Below are 21,387 nucleotides of genomic sequence, written 5' to 3' on the forward strand. Positions count from 1 at the left end.
TCTAGCCTTTCACTTTTCGTATACTTTAGGCTAGTTTTCCAACTATATCTAAATCGATCTTTTTTTTCAGTAGGCTTTTGGGTCCAAGTGAGTAGATTATTTTTGGATAATTTAGTAATGTGTAAGCCCTCCTGAGGGTTGAGCATGCATGCACACACTTTGTAGCAGCTTCATGGGCATTTTTAGAAACTACAGGTAACACCCTCCCTTTAGTATGCTTTTCTATTCTTCTTTCTGTTTTCCTAATTTATTCTCTCATACATATTATGTAAAAATAGTGTTTCACATTTATTGAACAAAAGAATGAAGCATTTATTTTTACATAATGAATGGCTATTTTCAGAAATAATAATGAGTCCTTACCTAGCAATTATACAGTCTTTCTTTTCTAGTAAATACTATACCACAATGACACAACCCCAGTCACACTGTCCTTAGCTCTTCCTGCATCTCCAATGACATTAATAATGGAGGGTCAGATATTGTTACATAATGTTTAAAATTAGTTTTAGGAAGGATAGTCCAAGTTACTGGTTTCTACCATAATCATTTGAGCTGTATATTTATAACAATTTGTTTTAAATTGTTTTTTTTTAAATTATGTGTATGTGTCTGTGTGGGTATGTGCCCATGAGGGCAGGTACCTGCAGGTGCCAGAAGAAGGCATGGGTTCTTTGGAGGTGGAGTTACAGGTGGTTGTGAGCCACCTCTCATGGGTACTGGGAATTGAACTTGGGTCTTATGGTAGAGCAGCAAGTACTCCTTCAACCATTTCTGTAGCTCCTGATAGAATTTTTTGTGGGTTTCAAATTTTACCTCAATTTTCCATTTTTTTTCTGTTTTAATCCACACTTTTTTTTTTTACATAGCTATCCCCATTTCCACTCCCTCCCCTCCTCTGGTTACTTCCACACACACCCCACTCCCTTATCCACTTCTCAGGGTAAGACTTCCCATGGGGAGTCAACAAAGTCTGTTACTTCACTTTGGAGGCAAGACCAAGGTGCTCCTCCCATATCTATGTTGAACATAGAATCCCTTCAAAAAGAATGTGCTCCTAGATGCTAGTTCAAGCACTAAGGATGAATCCTGGTCCCAACTTTCCATTTTTCATTTCTTAAAAATGTCAAAGCAACTAGGAGGACTGAGCATCTGTGTTCAGTTTTGCACAGGACTTTTGTTTTTTTTTTTTTGTTTTTTTTTTTTTTTAGTAAATTTTATTAAATTATAAAAGTTTCCATTTCCGCCCCCCCTCCCAACACCCTCCCACTCCCCCCACTCCCCCCCTCCTTCCCCTCCGTCCCCCAGGGCAGTCAGGGTTTCCTGCCCTGTGGGAAGCTCCAGCTCCCTCCCCCTCCCTCCAGGTCCAGGAAGGCGAGCGTCCAAACAGACTGGATCCCCAAAAACCAGCATATGCAGAGGAAACAGGTCCCAGTGTCATAGTCAACGGCTTTTCAGAAAGACCCCGGGCCAGCCACAGTCAGAGAATCCGGCCAAATTCCGAGAATCTGGCTAGATCACGTCCTCGTTCAGTCCCAGTTCGACTGGCCCTGGTAAATTCTCATCAGATCCGTTCCCTTGTATCAGTGGGTGATAGCATCCCTCGCAGTACTGATTTCGTCTTTCATGTTCCTCCTCCTTCTGCTCCCCCTCCGGACCTCGGGGGGCTCAATCCGTTGCTCCAATGTGGGCCTCCGACTGCATAGCCGTCCTTCGCCAGACGAAGGATCTATGGTGATAAGCAAAATATACATCAGTATGATCATGGGCCACGGCCGATTCAGGCACCCTCTCCTCTGTCCAGAGAGCAAACTGGGGGATTTCTCCTTGGACCTGGGATCCCATATATAATCAAGTCTCCTGTAAACCCTAAAATGGCTCCCTTAGTTGAAATATATTGTTCCCTGATCCCATATTCATCCTACCTCCCTCCCCCCCCATCCCCGGCCACCAAGCTTTCCCCGTTCCTCCCCTACTCCCTTCTCTCTAGCCCTCTCCCCCTCCATCGACCCTCCCACCCCCCCCATGCACCCGAGGTTACCTGGGACTCTTGTCTATTTCCTACCTCCTGGTGGATAGCTAAATAATCTTCATCAGGTTCATCTTCTTATTTAGCTTCTCTAGGATCACGAATAATAGGCTCAAAGACCTTTAATTATGGTTAGAATCCACTTATGAGTGAATACATACCGTGTTCCTCTTTTTGGGTCTGGCTTACCTCACTCAGTAAAGCGTTTTCTATTTCCATCCATTTGCATGCAAAATTCAAGATGTCATTGTTTTTAACCGCCGAGTAAAACTCTAATGTATATATGTTCCACACCTTTTTTAACCATTCTTCTATTGAGGGGCACCTAGGTTGTTTCCATGTTCTGGCTATTACAAATAGTGCAGCTATGAACATAGTTGAACAAATGCTTTTGTAGTATGTTAGGGAATCTTTAGGGTATATTCCCAAGAGTGGTATTGCTGGGTCCTGAGGGAGGTTGACTCCCAGTTTCCTGAGAAACCGCCACACTGATTTCCACAGTGGCTGCACGAGTTTGCATTCCCACCAACAATGGATGAGTGTTCCCCTCACCCCACATCCTCTCCAGCATAGGCTATCGTTGGTGTTTTTGACTTTAGCTATTCTGACAGGTGTAAGATGGTATCTAAAAGTGGTTTTGATTTGCATTTCCCTGATCGCTAAGGAGGTTGAGCATGACCTTAAGTGTCTTCTGGCCATTCGAAGTTCATCTGTTGTGAATTCTCTGTTCAGTTCAGTACCCCATTTTTTAATTGGGTTAATTAGAGTTTTAGTGCCTAGTTTCTTGAGTTCTTTGTATATTTTGGAGATCAGACCTTTGTCTGATGAGGGGTTGGTGAAGATCTTCTCCCAGTCAGAAGGCAGCCTTTTTGTCCTACTGACAGTGTCCTTTGCTTTACAGAAGCTTCCCAGTTTCAGTAGATCCCATTTATTCATTGTTTCTCTTATTGTCTGTGCTGCTGGGGTCCTACTTAGGAAGAGGCCTCCTGCACAGGACTTTTGAAAGGGACTATTTGGAACTATGATGATTCTTTTTTTTTTTTTAAAGTTTATTAAATTATAAAAGTTTCCATTTCCGCCCCTCCTCCCAACACCCTCCCACTCCCCCCACTCCCCTTCTCCTCCCTCTCCATCCCTAAGAGCAGTCAGGGCTTCCTGCACTGTGGGAAGTTCAAGTTCCTCCCCCCTCCCTCCAGATCCAGGAAGGTGAGTATCCAAACAGACTGGATCCCCAAAATCCAGTATATGCAGAGGAAACAAGTCCCAGTGTCATTGTCAATGGCTTTTCAGAAAGACTCCGGGCCAGCCACGTTCAGAGAATCTGGCTACATTCAGAGAATCTGGTTGGATCACGTGCTCATTCAGTCCCAGTCCAACTGGCCTTGGTGTACTCTCATTAGATCAGTCCCCTTGTATCAGTGGGTAATCGCACCCCTCGCGGTCCCGATTTCCTTTTTCATGTTCTTCCTCCTTCTGCTCCTCATTTGGACCATGGGGGGCTCAGTCCGGTTCTCCAATGTGGGTCTCCGACTATGACGATTCTTTTACCCTGGATGCAGTTCTTTGTAAACATCCTGGACTCTTTATGTAAGATTTCCAGTTGAGGGAAAAAAAAAGTAGGGAATAAATCTACTACTGAGTTTTTGTAGGCCTTCTTTCCCAACAGTTGGAAAATAAGCGAATAATTTCTGGTTAATGATGTGAAAGCCAGTGGTGTATTTACCGTGTTAGGTTTCCGGTAGCTGTGACAGAGTGCTTGAGAAAATCGCTTCAGTGGGAAAACTTCCTTTTGCTTAGAATTGTAGAGGTGTCAGCCTAACATGGAGGGAAGGCATGGTGAAGAAGCTCACTTTATGGTGGGGAGGAAGCAGAGTGGAACCATAGTTGCAAGGGACCAGGCCAAGGTAAAGCTCTCCAGGTACTGTTTCCAGTGACCTCTGGCCTCAGTTCAGGTCCTGGTACTTCCAGAGTTCCACCTCCTCTCAACAACTAGTCATGGCTTTATCCCATAAGCCAGTTAAACTTTTATCAGGCCAGAGACCTCATGATCTTACTGTCTCTGAAAACACCCTGACAAATATAACCGAAAGTGTGCTTTGGTATCTCCAAACCCTTCTCATTCTAACCAAGTTGATGATCAAAATTAAGAATCACACTTCCCAATGCAGTTTTATATTCTTTTTGTCTAATTTTATTTGTTTTTTTCTTAATTATCTCCACATTTCTCATACAGGTATCTAAAATGCGTTCTGTGAAGATAACTAAACTGTGGGTCTTGAATACCTGACGTGTTGGTAGCAACTGCTCGGCTGTCCCATGCAGTGTGAAAGTCATCCCGGCCAGCACGATGACAAATGGCTGTGGTCACGTTCCAAGCTCATATGGAGCTGACAGACTCCTTTGCTTCCACTGCAGATCCTAGTACTGATGTCATACATTGTTCCTCTCATATTTCTAAAACACAAGCTACCAAAATTGTAGTGCCATTTATTGATATTTGAAGGAATCAACAGGTCTCTTCATTTCTTTGTCCTCTGCTGTGTTGTGTTGAAATGGAGCTCTGACTTCTCCATAGTCCCTCAGAGGACCTAATCTTTCTCTTGCCTCAGCACCTCTGTAATTGCTGATGTGAGTCTGACTTTGATATAGGATTGTGTTCAGAAATGCTTTAATCCAGTGCTAATCCCAGTTCAGAAGGACACTGTCCTGACTGGTGAAGTCTTGAAAGCTCAAATCCCTAAAACCACAATTTCTGTAGGGAAAAACACTGTACAAGAGGGATGGAGTGATAAATTCTGAGAGTGGAATTAATGCATTTCTGGTTTTTCAAAAGATATTAGCTGTCTTACTATTTCTCTTGCTGTGATAAAACTCTGGCTAAAAGCAAATTGGGAAGAATATTTATTTTAGCTTACAGTTCTACATCACAGGCCATCACTGAGGGAAGTCAAGGCAAGAACCTAGAGACAGGAGCTGATGCAGAAGCCATGGAGGCATGAACGCTGCTTGCTGGCCTCTTCGGCAACGTTCTCATGGAACCAGAAACACCAGCCTGGGATGGCATTACCCACAGCGAGCTCCTGAGTGCTCAATGATTTTTCTAGCCCAACATCTAAATGCCGCAATCCCTCTGTTTTCTCAAAGCCACTCCCTGGTTCAAGTACCAATTTCTGTTTCATTTAGGATTTCTACTGCTCTGATAAAGCTTGATGACCAAAGGAAACTTGTGGTGGATAAAGCTTATTTTACTTAACAGCTTATAGTCCATCATCCGGGAAAGTCAAAACAGTGACACAAGACAGGAACCTGGAGGCAGGATCTGAAGAGGCCACAGAGGAGTGCTGCTTACTGACTTGCCCCTGTTCTTGCTCAACCTGTTTTCTTAAACGAACTAGGACCACCTATCCAGGGGTGGCAGCGCCTGCTTTGGGTTGAGCTCATTCCCAGCAATCAAGAAAATGCCCCACAGGCTTACCCACTGGCCACTCTGGTAGGGAATGTTTCTCACTTGGTGCTCTTTCTTCCCAGATGACCCCAGCTTGTGTCAGGTTGACATAGAAACTAGCCAACTCAGTTGCTCGGTGAGTTAATTGTGTACTAATTCTATCCTTTCATTCATTTCTCCATGCTTTCTTCAAAACGTTCACTCCAGCAGAAACTGCAAGTCTGGCGGGGTTAGCAGCCCTCTGAATACAAAGCTGCTTGCAGGAGCGGAAACTTAGCCAGCGTCACGAGGCACACACCTGGTGAACTAAGTGTTCCTGTAGAGGACGTGACGGCTGAGGAGCATGGATGCTGACTTACTGCTAACTGAGGCAGAACGTGTGCATGCTTTACCCTGGTTAGCAGATGGGGCTTTAAGAACTGTCACTATTTGTCAAGTTTTATTTATTGTTCTTTGTAAGTCGACTACGTGCTCCTGCTGGACTCTAAATTCTAGACCACATCTGCTTATTTCTATGTTAGGAACTGGAGAGAGTGAAGCATTTTACAGATTATAATTTGTAGATTGGTGGACGTTGCAGAATAAAATGGATTCAAAATGAATCTCCAAGCCATAAAGATAGATTTAAAATTAGGTGCAATCAAGGCTTCTAAGAGCAAGCTTTAGGAGGTCATCAGTGTTTGGCTTTTCCTGGTCAGTCCAGCATGTTTCCAGCAGTGATAGGGAGGTGGAATGGCTACATGAGATGGATCAGGAAAACTCTCATTTAAAAGTGGGTCATTTCTTTGTATTGGCTTTCCTTCCTGATAACGAAATGCTAGGTGTACCTTTCTGAAGAAGCCAGCCGTGTCACTGCTTGGTTGGAAAATAATCACGTGGCCAGCACCACAGGAAGACACCTACACCGTGGTGCTGCTGTCCATCATTAGTCATGTTTCTGCTGGGTTTCTGGTTTGGATGTGTGAGCATGCTGAATGGATTTCTGCTGTTCACCACAGCAGGGAAACATTGCTTAGGAAATGCAAAAATGGAGTATGGATATTCATCTTGGTACGCAATGAATTTTAGAAAAAGAGAAAAGAGAGAAAAGTTATATAAAAGAAGAATGTGAATGTATTCTCTTAGGACTTGTGCCCTGAAGGAGAGAGAGCAGATAATTACAATGACATAAGGTCTCAGAATACAATTAATGTTTACACATGTGTTCTGGAGTTCAGTTCTGGAGGACTGAGTATTTACAGTTGCCCACAATCTACTTTTCTTCTTTTAATTTTCGATTTATTTTTTAAATTTAATTTTACATTCCATCTGCACTGCCCGTCTCCCTCCCACTCCTCCTCCAACCCCCTCACCATACCCTCCCAGCCAACCCCTCATCCACTCCTTCCAATGCGTAGGGACTGCCATAGGGAGTCAACAAAATCTGTCACATTAAGATTGGGCAGGACCAAGCCCCTTCCCCTTGCATTAAGGCTGAGCATGGCATCCCACCACTGGGAATGGGCTCCAATAAGCTAGCTCTTGCTCCAGGGATAGATCCGGGTCCTACTATCAGGTGCCTCCCAGAGAGTCCAACCTTTACAACTATCTCCACACAAGAAGGATGGTAAAGGGACTGGAATGGGAAATGGGAACATGAGGGAACAGTATGGACAAGGGGGAGAGGGATGGAGTGGGAGAGCAATGAAAGAGATGTCTTAATAGAGAGAGCCACTATGGGGTTAGGGACAAGCTTGGTGCTAGGGAAATTCCCAAGAATCCATAATAATGACCCCAGTTAAGACTCTAGCAATAGAGGAGAGGTTGTCGCCTGAACTGGCCTTTCCCTGTAATCAGATTGGTGACTACTCTGTCATCACAGAACCCTCATCCAGTGACTGATGAAACCAGACGCAGAGATCCACAACCAAGCACCAAGCCAAGCTTCGGTAATCCAGTCGAATAGAGGGAGGAGGGAATATATGAGCAAGGGAGGTTTAGAACATGATGGAAACATCTGCAGAGACAGCTGAACCAAGCTCGCGGAAAATCATGAACACCAGGCCGACAGCTGTGTGGCCTCCATGGGACTGAAGTAGGCCCTCTGTATGTGGAATACAGTCTACTTTTTAAAAAAACCTTTCTGTATCCTGAAGTTTGTACTAATCTTAAAATCTTTTCAGAATTTTAAGTATAATGATACTTTACAATTCACTCTCCAATGTATCTCATTTTTCACCCAATTTCCACTCTTGGAGGTATAAACTGTGTAAATTCTTTAGGAGGCAAATTTGTTTATGCGTTTTTGAAAACTAGAACTCTGTTAAAATGTCTTAGAACATTGGGGTTTTGAATGTGAGAGCTGTGCACGTCCACAGAACTCCAGAACCTCCTCAGTAGATGGAAGGATGTCTTCTGGAGGTCTGCATCCCTGGCTATTCCATTGTTTGGTGGTCTCAGCTCTGTAGTTGGTCACATGATGTGTTGGTGACTCGACCTGCCTTTTACTGATGTCTTTAAGGACCATAGGAGTTTAGACTTTGGAATTCCAGTGACTTCACTCCTTCTAGTGAGACACATGTGTGCCTTTTGTACTGATCCTTTTCTATTGAATATGCTTTGTCTGTTCATCATGAACACCCGCACAACTGACATTATTATATCTAAAATTTCATACTTAGGAAATATACAATATTGCCTACTTTGTTGAATGAAATGAACTCTGAAATGTTTTATATTTTATTTTTCATAAATAAGTCTCTTTTAAAGAATGAAACAAGTGAATCAAATGCCTTTTTATATTTATTTATTTATTTTTAAAGAAAAGAAACTGTCTTTTTTCATTATACATACCAGTCCAAGTTCCCACTCCCTCCTCTCCTCCCATTCCCTCCCCATACCCTTCCACCCAATCCCCATCCAATCCTCAGAGAGGGTATGACACATTGCTCTGTGGAATGTCCAAGACCCTCCCTACTATATATCTAGGCGGAGCAAGTTATCCATCCAAAGAGAATAGGTTCCCCCAAAAGCCAGTACAAGCAGTAGGGATGAATCCTGGTGCCACTTCCAGTGGCCCCTCAGTCTGCCCCAGCCATGCAAAATATCACTATAGAACCTTCTTCCAGCAACTTTTGGAGACAGACCTGCACCAGAGCCCCAGTCTGAGCTCCCAAAGTTCAGTTGAAGACTGGGAGGAGTGAGAATGTGAGCAAGGGGATCAAGACCATGATGGGGATCCCACTGAAACAGTCTACCTGAGCTAATGGGAGCTCACCAACTGCAGCTGGACAGGGAACAAGCATTGAACCAAACTAGTCCCTCAAATGCATTTTAAACATAAAAGAAGAACTTTTTTTGACAGAATTTTGTTTTGAGATTTTGATTTTTTTTCCTTTGAGAACTTGGATTAAGGCTTTTGATCTTTCGTCATTTCAGTATTTGGGCTGACATCTTTGTGATCATGGCCCAGATCCCACTCTTTCAGTGAAGTCTTCCTCTGTGACAGGTCTTGCACAGTACCCTACTCTGCACACACATTAACCACAGATTGGCATTCCCCTGGCTTTGAGAGTCGGCCCTTTTATTCCTAGATACTTACTGTTTGTCAGAGTGTGTGGAATACGCACACAGCTGGCTATCCATATTATGTTTCTACCTACTAAACTATTACATTGGGAATGGAAATGTTTGTTTCAGCAATGTTGCATTCCTAGTTTTTAAGACAGTACATAATATTTAAGGGAAAAGTTACTACAAATTGAGTAAGTGAAGAGCTACCTGTTCCCTTAATAAAAACCTGGATATTTGCATAATGAATAATTGTGCATTTAAATTTCAGGAGCAGAAAACAGTTCTTCCTTCAAGGCATGTAGCACACGAAGCCATAGAAGACTTTCTCTGCAATTTCCTGATCAAAATGGAAATGACCAGAACTCTGAACTGCTTTCAGGCAGAATGGTAAGCCCTTATGTGGAGAGTAATTCTTCAGGGGTGGCAGCACATTTACAGGTGGAAGTTTAGCTTTCTTAAAGGACTTTGCAATAATAAGCACTTTGGTTTCTTTTGTTGTTGCTATGATAAAAAACAAAGGCAACTTAGGGAAGAAAATGTTTATTTGTGGGCCGGTTCAAGTTATGTGATGTTATTTACAGTCATTACGGTGGGGTCACACTGTGTCAGTCCTCAGGAAGCAGAGGCCATTGGATGCCTGGCCGTGGTCAGCTCACTTTCTCCACTGGATACTGTGCAGAGTCCCCCACCCAAGTCACGGTCCTGCCCATCATTAAGAGAGTTCTTCCCATACCAACTACCAAAACCACAAAGGATTCAGAGGTCCACCCTTCTGGTGACCACAGATTCTGGCAGTTTACAGCAGCACTATCAGAGTGAACTTCCATGTGTGGATAAATGGTTCCAGTCTCTGTCAGGGGACCTTTCCCAGTGAAACTTTGTTCAGCAGCCTTTTCAGCATCAGCTTCAAACTTAGCTTCCTTTCAAGTAAAAAGGGGAATGAATGTCTTCTGGAGTTATACAGCAAAAAGCTGTTTTGCAAATAGTTTTCTCTTAGTTTTGATTAATTTATAATGGTATCATTTTGTTTCTTTACATAACCTCTAACACTACTTACCTTCTGTTTATAATAATAATTATTTTTCTCTATTTATACAGCTGATAGATTTTTTCTAATAATATTATTTGATTTATAACTAAATTGAATTGTATTTTCAAATATTACCCTAATATGATTTTCTTGTTAGAAAAAAATTTAATATCTTATTGATTGCGAAAACCAGCAGCATGCTACCTTTTCTTTTGCTATAACAATAATTGTCTTTGGATCCCTAATATTTTTTAAAAATAGTAAATGATAGATATGAAGCAAGTGTTATTTTTTTTACTAGATATCGCATATTATAGAGAGTGGACTTCTATACAAAAGATGTTTATGGAGTTTTGTAACTGAATTCTAATTTTTAAAAATTTGTCTGTTTCATTAGGTTAATTTTTTGCTTTCTTGGTTCACTTATAATATACACCTAGAACTAATCAGTTTTATTTATTTATTTTTAATTTTGAAAATAATATTGGCATTGTATTGACACTCCTCTCTACTCCCAACTCCCCCACTTCACCCCAATTTCTTTTCAAATGTCATTATTTTGACTGTACATGTACTATAGTACATTTTATGAGGAGAACTGAGGTCTGTTCACAACAGACTAAAAGATGGAACATTTAGAAATAAGAGAAGAATGCTGCTTTTAAATCAGGAAACTGTGCACGGTTTAAAAAGAAATTTTGCACAAATTTTCCTAATGAAATAATTGCAAATAAATTAGAAATGCAGGTAGGTGATTAATATGTAGCTAATTAGATGAAAAATTAGTATGATTTAATTATTTTTATGTCTTTCAAGAACATGTTAGACTATTACAAAGTATATTGACTCCCTTAAGGGAATTATGATCCAAATATTATATGTATTAAGTTAAACTTTTTTTGTTACTATTATGTGAGTATGTATGCATGTGTTAGTTTGTGCACATGTGTTGCCATGGCACACATATAGAGAGGTCGGTTGGAGTCAGCATTCCCATAACTGTAGGTGGGTTCTGGGGATTGAACTCAGATAACCATGAGTGTATGGTAAGCATATCTACCCTTTGAACCTCCTTTCCATGCCCCAAATATATTCTTAACGAGTAGATGATTGCAATCATACTGTCTAAGGTAGCAGTCTGATTCATGAGAAAACATTTCAGGAAACTATGATATTATTAGGATATAAGGAGTTCCCAGGAAACATACTTATTTAGCATTATATTGTAAACAAAAGGTAAAACTTATGAATGTATATTTATTAACTTAGTAATATTTTGGTTCACCTAATTTTTATACCAGTCTGTAGCTACTGCTTTGTACTTATTCCCACAACTGGATAATTATTTTTCACTTAAAATAGTTTAAATTTGATCAGTAACTGTAGCCTATGCTGCATATAGTAGGGTTATAATTCAAGACTAGTAGATACATTAGTTTTAATTAATGTATGACACATAGCTTGCTGTGTAGTTCATGCTGTCCTGACATAGAGCTCTTTCCTGTTAGCCTCCCAATTACTCATAATTCAGTCAACCATGTTGACTGAATGTATTTTTAACGCAGAAAGGCAAATCCCAAACCATATGAAATTGCGGCAAATTCATGTTCTCCTACAAAAGTAACCAAAAGTACAAAAGTACTGATTTGTTGTTTGGTTGTGCTAAAAAAAAAAGGGAGGCGGGAAAGGTACCAGAATAATCTGGGCAGTAATATTTGACTTCTGTTCTTTGAGTCTTCAAACAGCAAATGCAGAATAGCTTTTAAATCCAGTGTCACAAATGTATGACCTGGGAGCCACATCTGGCCTACTTCTTGTTTGTGAATACAATTTCATTGGAATAAAGCCATGATTTCTCGTAGGTACTGAAAATGAAAATCTTATGAAAGCAAAGTTAATTAGGCACACCCAGGTGTCTGGGGATGGCAGAGCAGAAAGCAGTTTGACAAGTTCTAAATTATTAGTACTCCAGAGGTGCCAACAACAGCCATCAACTTATTTTCTATGATTTGTCTATACGTACCATATATTTAATATAGCTATGTGTGTGTGTATTTATAGACGTATGTCGGTGTGGTAGAAATTTGCTTGTGGAGCACTAACCTGCTTCCACTCTGGTTGTTTGATGCTGTTTTGTCCCCTTTAGGGGTACTCATGTGTCAAGTTAATTGATGCTGTGTAACTAACGAGGGTAAAATGAGAAGAGAGCAGTGTACCTTTGTGATCCCTGAACGTCCGTCTCTGCAAACACGCCCTGTCCTGCACACTGCGTCTGTCTCACGGACTCAGTCACTAGTGTTGTCATCACCGTGGCTACCTCGAGGCACAGTCTTCTTTCTCTCCTCCCTACTTCCTTTTCAATCCTGGGTACCTCAGTTTGCCTCTCTTCCTACCATTTCCCTGAAGATAGGGTTGTGCTAAACATCCTGTCAAGGGTAATAAGACATGAAATTATTTAAAGCATTTAATTATTAACTTAATTTATTCCCAATTAAGGAGATTATAAATTAGTGTGTATTCCTTTAATTTATGAGCAAAAATAAATACTGCAATTTTTGGCCAATACAGTTTGGTGTACTGTAATGACTTAGTTATGGTCTATATAGTTACAACTTATTTCATCAGACTAGGTTTATTCAAAGTCAAAGCTCAGAATTAAGATTAACTTTGGAACAGTCCTCACAGTTTTCAGCGTGTGTACAGTGTGACTACATATAAATGTGACTACATACCGATTCTCACTGAACCCCATGCAGCTAGCTTTTCCTTCACCATTTAAACCTACTGATGCTTCTTCTGTTGATGAGAAGTTGGTTTCTCGTTATGTGTCATGTAAGCAATATCTCCCTGTCACCATTAAATTAAACAGGAATGCCATACTCTTACTGTGACCACTCTGACAGTTCACAGTATGCCAAATCTGAGAGAGTAAATATGTGTAGATAGGATTATGTACTAAGGTTTGCAGAAGTCAGCCTTCTAGGAGAATATTTAGATTAAAAATTAGTACAAATAATAAATACACTAGTTAAATGTAAAAGACATAAAATAGTTAAAATGGTGATGCCTTTGAGTAATTGAGAATTCACTTTGTATCATTTTTATTAGTAGCCTGTTCTTATTCGGCATTCATTTCTCCCAACAACTGTATGTGGCAGGTAGCCACTAACTTCTCTTCATTTCATGGATGAGGAAATGGGCTTAGAGAGGACGAGAAATCTGCCTCAGTAAATGTCACCAGGTCACAGCCAGTAAGTGGCAAAGTCAGCGAGGCCAGACTGATCTTAAACCCCACTCTCCTAACTTCAGCTCCTGGAGTGTGACTGGGTGAGCTTACCATGTGTCTTGATTTCAAGCTCAGATTTGTGTCTGTTCTTCATTTTGCAATTACAAGGTCAGCACTAACTTCTTCAACTTGGCATAGGTTGTGTCTTCCTCAGTCACTGCCTTTTTATCTTCCTGAGAAAATAGGAGTTCCATACCTCCCATCCCCCTCCTTCCCACCTGCTGGTTCTTCGTCAGGCCTTTTTGTTCTCTGGCCAGCACACTCTGTAAACCACTCCCTCTTCCTGCCGCAATCCAGATCCTGCCGGCTCAAGGTCACTACCTTTGCATTTGTCTTCTGTCTCAGTTTTTTCCCTGTTGGATTATGGCCAGAAGCACACAGGTGTGCAGTCATATCTGATGTGGTACCTGGGGGAGAGCTCCTTGGCTCTGCTTCCTGTCGAAGATCATCTTCATTTTCTATTCTCTCCGTCACTGGCACGTTTTCCTAGCAAAGGTGACTGTACCTTCCTTATTTACTGTTCACACCCACTCTAGATTGACTTTCGTCCTTTTCACTGCTGAAACATTTTACAGTGACCTTCACATTATCACTTCCAGTGATTGTTCCAAACTTCGGTGAGCATTCATTTTTTTCCCATTAGCATTCATTTCTTCCTCCTTGGGACTTTTTCTTCACTTGACCCCTTGGCCATCGCTCTCATAGCTGCCCTTACTGTTCTGTCCTTAGTTTCTTATGGTCGTGTTTGCCTCCTCCACCTCATTCCATCCTTGAAGCAATGGAACATTTTATGAATCAGTCCCAGGCATCTTTTACTGTTTATGTGACTTCACTACCTGACCTAGTCTATTCTAGTGTCATGATTGTAAAACATCATTTTATATTGATGAAATGCAAGCTTAAGTCGCCTGCTTTGACTGTTCCCTGAACTATGAATATCCATCGTTTATCTTCACATGAATGTCTGCTAGGCACACTACATTTGATCAGCTCTCCAGTTTTCTACTCTCTTTGTTTCCACTGTGTAAATGACTGTCTATTACTGAGTACCAAACCCGGATGCATCATTGACCTGCTTCTTTGCTAATACCCGACGGTAATTGCTGTTAGCGCTGTCTTTGCAGCAGGTCCAGAAGGTTCCCTCTTATAACCTTTGCTTATTTCACTGTTTGCTTACCATTCTCTCTTGCAGGTTGTGCCGTGTGTTCCTTTAAAATTCGTTTCCTGGAGTAGATTTGCCCTTTTGAAACCTAAATCTGATCACTGTCTTCTATCTCCCCAAACATTCCCATGGTCCCATCCTGATCCAGAGAGAAATGTTTCCTTTTATGATGGCTCCTTGTTTTGGTTCTGACTTTTCTCAACATCTCCTTTGCTCACTTGACTGGCTTCAGTTCCTGCTATTCTACGAATACTGGACTTGTTTCTTGTACATGCTGAAGATGTCTGTATCTCTGGGCCTTTGCATTTGCCTACTGTCAGCCTCGGGTGTTTCTCTTCCGTGGACCCACATGGCATCATCCCTCCTGTCCTTTACTTATGCTTGTTGGTCATGGCTACTATATACAAAACAGTACAAATGCCTACCAGTCTGTCTCCTCCATTCTCTCTGCTTCCCAGAACATATTACCATCTTTGCTAGAGTAGAAATTCCTTGCTTGTAAGGACTGAGATAGTTGTGCCATCCTTCCTAGTAACTAGATGTGTGGAACATAGACGACCCATTGTGTTTTAAAAGGCTAGATTAACTGACATTTTGTCTTAACAATATATTAATAATATAGCAACTAATTTCTACCAAATTCCCTAGGGCCGAGATTTTGAATTATACATAGTCATTTTTTTAAAGTCAAAAACAGGTAAACTCTGTTGTTTGATTTGTCCTAGGTATGAGTTAATACAGAAGGGAGGGACTGACCTCAGAGCCCTCGGGAATGTTCCAGATGTCTACAGCCAGGTGATGTTTTTAGAGAATGAGAACAAAAACCTGAAGAAAGATTTGAAACACGTCAAACAGGCAGCTGAGTATGTTAATATTACATTTTTCTTTTTTGTTTAGACTAAGTAAAAAATAATGATGAATTTAGCTGAGACATGCAATGTACTGTTTGAGAAATTTAATTCTGGATCACTGGATAATATTTGAGTTTTGGTTGTGGGGATGAGAAAGCTTCCCAAGTGAGTTAATTGAGCAGGAAACTGGAGCCTCTGCCAAGCATAGCTCACCAGTGGAGTGGAATACTAGGCGTCTGTAGCAGATGGTGAATTTGTTACAAAGGCATTTTCCTATGTGTGTGTGATTATGTTTTGTGGGTTGTGAAATTTTCTCTTGTGTAATGAGCTAATTTCAGAAATAATAATGAAATTAATAGAAAGAGTAGAAGTAAGGATGGGACTAATGTATTCTTAGTAGGATAATGTCAGTATCACAAGGAATAGTGTTAGCCAAGCATTTTGGGTGGTAACAAAAACCTTGCTGTGGTGGGACAGGCAATACACATAAAGAGTGGGAGGCACATGGGACTTCTAACCCTCTGATTAAGTTTTCTGTGAGCTTTAAAGGTTTCTTTAAAGATATCCTATTAACAGAGGAAGTATCAACATCCATAGTCTCACTTTTTCCCTGTTGTTAATCATCTAATATAATTTTTGTTTTCCCAGTGTGAATGCATAATTTTTAAATAAAAACTTCCACGTCATATTTACTAACTTACTTTTCAGTTGAAACAAGTAGTAACCTTTTTACTTTATTATTTTATTAACACATATCTTATTCTGAAAACTTAAAAACAATTCCAGAAGGGACACCCTTGCCTTGTAATGTCTAGGCACAGATGAGAATCTTAACAACTAGAAATCTTCAACTAAAAGGTGCCTTCAACTAGAAGGCACAGATTTTTATGTGCCTTTTTGTCTCCTTAAAATTAGTGGAAGAAATAATTTTTGGTGAACCGGCCATCATGTTTCCGACAAAAAGCTATGTGTATATATTGGCTTGGGAAGAATCTACTCATGTCTAACAGTGTTACATGGAAAATCAATCTTTAACTCTGGAAGAGAAGTAATTTTTTTGTTCATTCATCCATTATTATTTGACATATTTAAGGAGAATCTTTCTCTCTTAAGCACAATAACCCAACAATTAGAGTAATAAGGCCACCCTGTGGAAGCATAATGTTTAAATATATACTAAAAATTACTATAGATAAACTTGTCTTTGTATTGTCAAGTGAAAGAAATATTTAACATAGCCCTTTCTTTAAATAAAAAAGCAGCAGTAGATGAAATAGTTTACATGCTCCTTGACTTATATCATGTGCACCTGTAGGAGTGCTTGGCTACTTATGCCCATCTCATCCTTTCATGTAGAATTTTATGTTTTACAAAGATTTGTGTGATTCTCCACAAGAACACACTGCTTGAACCACCTGTACTTTGTTCAATTCAGAAGGGTTTTCCCGTCTGCATCTCTGCTTGCGGTGACTTTGAATAGACAGTTTGGCCAAAGGGAATTTGATGTAGACCATTTCTCATAGTGCAGCCTGGAACGGTTTCATCCCTCATCTCCTTTGAGTTATGGCTTTCATTTGCTAATTTGCTTTTGAGTAGACACAGTCACTTTAGGCAATGTGTTTTCCTCCAGTAATACCAAGTAATCATTGTTGATTACAGGGTGTTTATTGAATAGTATATTAAAAGCTGTAATTGAAATTATGTAAGTTTTTACTCATGCAAATTTTTGTTTTAATGTTAAAAGAAGTCATAATTAAAACAGCCATAACTCAATAGAAATGTTTCTTTGTATTTGCTGAACTGTCAAAGTGTGGTTTCACCCTTAATAGTTTCTGGTTACTGCTTGACTCTGTGACTTGGTAGAACTGACAATCTGGCAAGAAGTAAGCAGACTGCAGACTATTTATCTGCTTTTCTATCCCTTTCCTGGAAATTGGAAGAAAAGCCTCTTGGCCCTAGAGGATGCTTGGTGCTTACAGAGTGAATCTTCAGCCTGATGTGCTTCTGTAGCACCGTTTGCTGAGTAGTCCCTGTAGACTGTTTCCACTAAAGTACTGTCAGAAGATTAATGGTATTTGAAATAGCATTCATATACATTTGTTTCAAAACTTAATCTTTGGAACCTAGATTTTCTATAAGATTTGTGAGGATATTTGTGCTAAACATGAGGCTCTCTTTATGGAATTAGACCAAATGCTTCCCTTTTTTATGATTAGGCTCTTTCTTAAGGTTGGGTAATCATAGATATAAGCTAATATTTAGTAAGTGAAGAGAGTCAGCTTATAGATATGTCATATAACATCTTTGATCATACAGTTGGCACTAAATGATTAATTGACTAAAATTAATGTCTAGATATATCCACATGTGCACCCATAATCCAGTAACTATGGGTTCCCGTAACACAAGTAAAGAAAGATCTTATGAGACTAAGTTGTAGAGAAAGGGGGCATGTTTTTTGTCCTCTTCTGGTACCTGCATGTCCACAAAGCCATGTGTATCCCCAACATGCCCTTACAATGTACATAAAATCAAAGGATACACTCTGGAAGAGGACTGCTGTGGTTAGTCTCTATGGCAACATCTATGGATTTAGAATTGCCACGAAATACACTTTTGTATGGTTTTGAGTGTTGCCAAAATGACTGAATGAGTATGAAAGACCTTCATTTAGTGTGGGTGACACCATCCCACAGGCTGGCATTCTAGACTGAATGAAGGGGAGAAAATGAGCATTCATCTCTCATTGCTTCCTGCCTGTGTACACAATGTGATAAGAGGCTTCACATTCCCGCCTGCGTTTCTTTTCTGCCTTGACTCCAGCACTATACTCACAGGTGTTTGTCACAGACGTCAGAAAAGTAACCAGGGGAGTAACCTGATCACATGGTGCTGGTTCTTTGGAACTGGTTTGTAAGAGGAGCATGGAGGTCTTTGGCACTCTGGCCCAAAGAAGGCCTAGAATATCATAACTAGAGGTTAACGAACAATTCTATAGGGAGCTCGAAAGACAAGAAACTCAAGAGATTCAGATAGTAGAGCAAAGCTCTGTCAGGAACTCAGTAGCGTCCATTCATTTTGCATTTGGACAAATAATTTGGTTGTATTATGTCTGAATCGTAGGATCTTTAGAGATTGTACTAGTAAGTAATGGGTTAATTTATTTGAGAAGAAATATCAAGACAGTGTAGCAGATGGGCTGTGTCATAGTTCCTGCTGACTGATCTTATTTAGGACTATTGTGGAAGGAACTGCTGGAACACAGTGGCACATAGTTTAGTGGGGAGAGCGGTGTGAGTTTAAAGTTGAAGGAATGGTGAGTGGCCCAGCTGGACACAAAATATTCCATGACGGAACCAGATTTAAACTATACAGATCCACAATTTGAGCCCTACAGAAAGTATGAGAAGGAAAACTCCAACCCAAGGGAATTTGCTGCATCCACAAAACAAGCAATATATAATATTACACCAGCAAATCTCAAAGAAGGGAAACACACACACACTACTACTACTACTACTACTACTACTACTACTACTACTATTACCTCCACCAACAAAACCAAAAATAACGACAATTAGCAATCATTAGTCATTAATATCCCTTAATATCAATGGGCTCAATTCACCTATAAAAAGACACAAACTGACAAAATGACAGACATTACCTCAGAGTAAAACATTGGGAAAGATTTTAGGATCAAATTGATCTAAGAAACAACCTGTTGTAGGTATCCTAATATTTAGCAAACTATAATTCAAACTAAAATTAATCAAAAGATATGGAGAAAGACATTCCATACTCATCACAGGAGAGTCCCAGATGCCAGATGTGGAATGGCAGGATTTGGTGTTTTACCTGCCAAGCTTTATTCTTGCTTTGATCTGGTGCTGCTATCTTCCTATTATTATCTTTTCAAATGGGAATATTTTTTGTGCTGTTGTACATTGGACGTCTCTAACTTGATTTTACATGAGTTTGCAGTTTAAAGATTGTCTTCAGTCTCAGCAGGGAGCTTGAAGTTTGCATTTTTGTGTATCATTGAGATCGTTATAAATTGTGGGGCATTTAGAGATGTACTAATAAATTTTATGTGATGTGATGAAATAAGGCTTTAGGGACCAGAGATACAATATTATAATTCAATGTCATGATTTCAGGTGTTATGATGACAAGGGGTGAAGTTATGGGATGGCTAGTCTTCATTACCAACTTGACTGGGTTGAGAATCACTATGGAATCACATATCTACATATATCTGTAAGATTATTTCCAAAAGTGTTCAGTGGAGGAGGAGATGACTTGTCTGAGTTTGGGTACCAGTCTCCCATGGGATAGGATCTCAGACTGAATCGAAAAGAGAAAATGTGTTAAGCTTTCATCTCTCTCCGTTTTCTGACTACAGATACAGTGTGATCTTCTCGCCCCCACTTCTCTGTTGTGATAGGACTGTACTTTCAAAATGTGAGCCAAATGTGAACTCTTTACTTCTTAAGTTGCTTTTGGCACTTTAAAAAAATCACCACAATGAGAAAAAGATTTAACACAAAGGGAAATATTTGCCAGTCATACAACTTTTTAATATCCAGTACATATATAATATATATTTATATGAATCATAAATTCATATAAGTCAATAGTAAGCAAAAACAATGTCATCAAGGCAAGTAAATAAAAACCTGTCTAAAAATGGCCGATATTCTACTAGGGATCTCTTGGAAGGAGACATATAATGGCAATAGGTTTATGAAGAAATATTCAGTGCCACTAATTTTCAAAGAAATGCAAATTGAAAACAAATCAGAAATTGCCTAACTCTTTTAAAGATGGCCATTATAAAAAATAAAGACAAAACCAGTGATATCAGGTATTGGCTAGGACAGGGAATGGTTAGTGGGAATGCAAAATGAGATAATAACACTAGAAGACAATATAGAATATCCTTATGTAGGCAGAACCACCTACATGAGCTATAGTAATCTCCAAAAAATTGAAATCAGGATCCCCCCAAAAATAACATTTATATTTTCACAACTGGTAAGAATTAAGATATGGAAACTACCTAAATGTTCATTGTCACAATGTGCAATGATGCATATTGTACAATTAAACAATATTACTCTGACATTCAGAACCCAGAATGGTAACTACTGAATCACCCTACTCAACCTTTCAGTGAAGAAAGTTCTGCAATGTATGGTGATGTAAATGAATTTTGAGGAAATACACTAAGTGAAATGATCTGGTCACACATAAACACTTGGCTGTACTAATGTGAGTTTATATGACAGTCAGAATTATCATAGTCAACACTAGTGTATTACACACTTTAAATTTTAAAAGGATAGATCTTGGGTTTGGGGAGATAACTCCATTGGTAAAGTACTCACTGGGCAAACATAATGATCTTTTTGAATCCACAGCCCTCATGAAAGGCCAGGCACAGCAGCTTGCATCTAAAATCCCAGCGCTAGAGTCAGAGATAGTGGAACTCCTAGACTCACTGGCCTGCCCCCTTAAATGAATCAGCGGGTCCATTCATTAAGAGACCCTGACTCAGGAATGTTGGAGAGTAATTGAAGATGACAGCCAGCCTTGACCTTTGACCTACACCACACATACATAAGTACACATACACAAATACAGGTAAATATGCACATACACATGTACTAAATAGTTTCAAGTGCATGTTGTGTTTTTATCACAACAGGGAGGAAATAGTACAATGTAGGGAATCATATGGGCCTTCTAGATTTTTTCAAAAAAAGATTTATTTATTTGTTGTGTATACAGTGTTCAGCCTCCTTGTATATCTGCAGTCTAGAAGAGGGCACCAGATCTCATTATAGATGGTTGTGAGCCACCATGTGGTTGCTGGGAATTGAACTCAGGACCTCCAGAAGATCAGTCAGTGCTCTTAACCTCTTTCCAGCCCCCTTTTAGATACTTTCAAGCCTTACATTTTTTATTCTTTCATTGAGTCTCCAAGTCTATCCTATGCTATTATTTTCATCTACAATTTTATGATTCTT

General features: G+C 39.9%; 1 protein-coding gene across 2 annotated transcripts in view; it reads left to right on the top strand.

Annotated features, from left to right (window-relative positions):
* Spag16 (sperm associated antigen 16) overlaps positions 1-21,387 on the top strand; it is an 883,930-nt gene that overhangs the window by 14,772 nt on the left and 847,771 nt on the right. For both annotated transcript variants that reach the window (XM_048459370.3, XM_085698666.2), the window contains exons 4-5: positions 9,295-9,413; positions 15,230-15,367. In XM_048459370.3, coding sequence (XP_048315327.3) covers positions 9,295-9,413; positions 15,230-15,367 — 257 coding nt within the window. The remainder of the gene's footprint in view (positions 1-9,294; positions 9,414-15,229; positions 15,368-21,387) is intronic.

This window comes from Myodes glareolus, chromosome 1 (assembly GCF_982192425.1).
Source record: "Myodes glareolus chromosome 1, mMyoGla1.1, whole genome shotgun sequence".
Lineage (NCBI taxonomy): Eukaryota > Metazoa > Chordata > Mammalia > Rodentia > Cricetidae > Myodes > Myodes glareolus.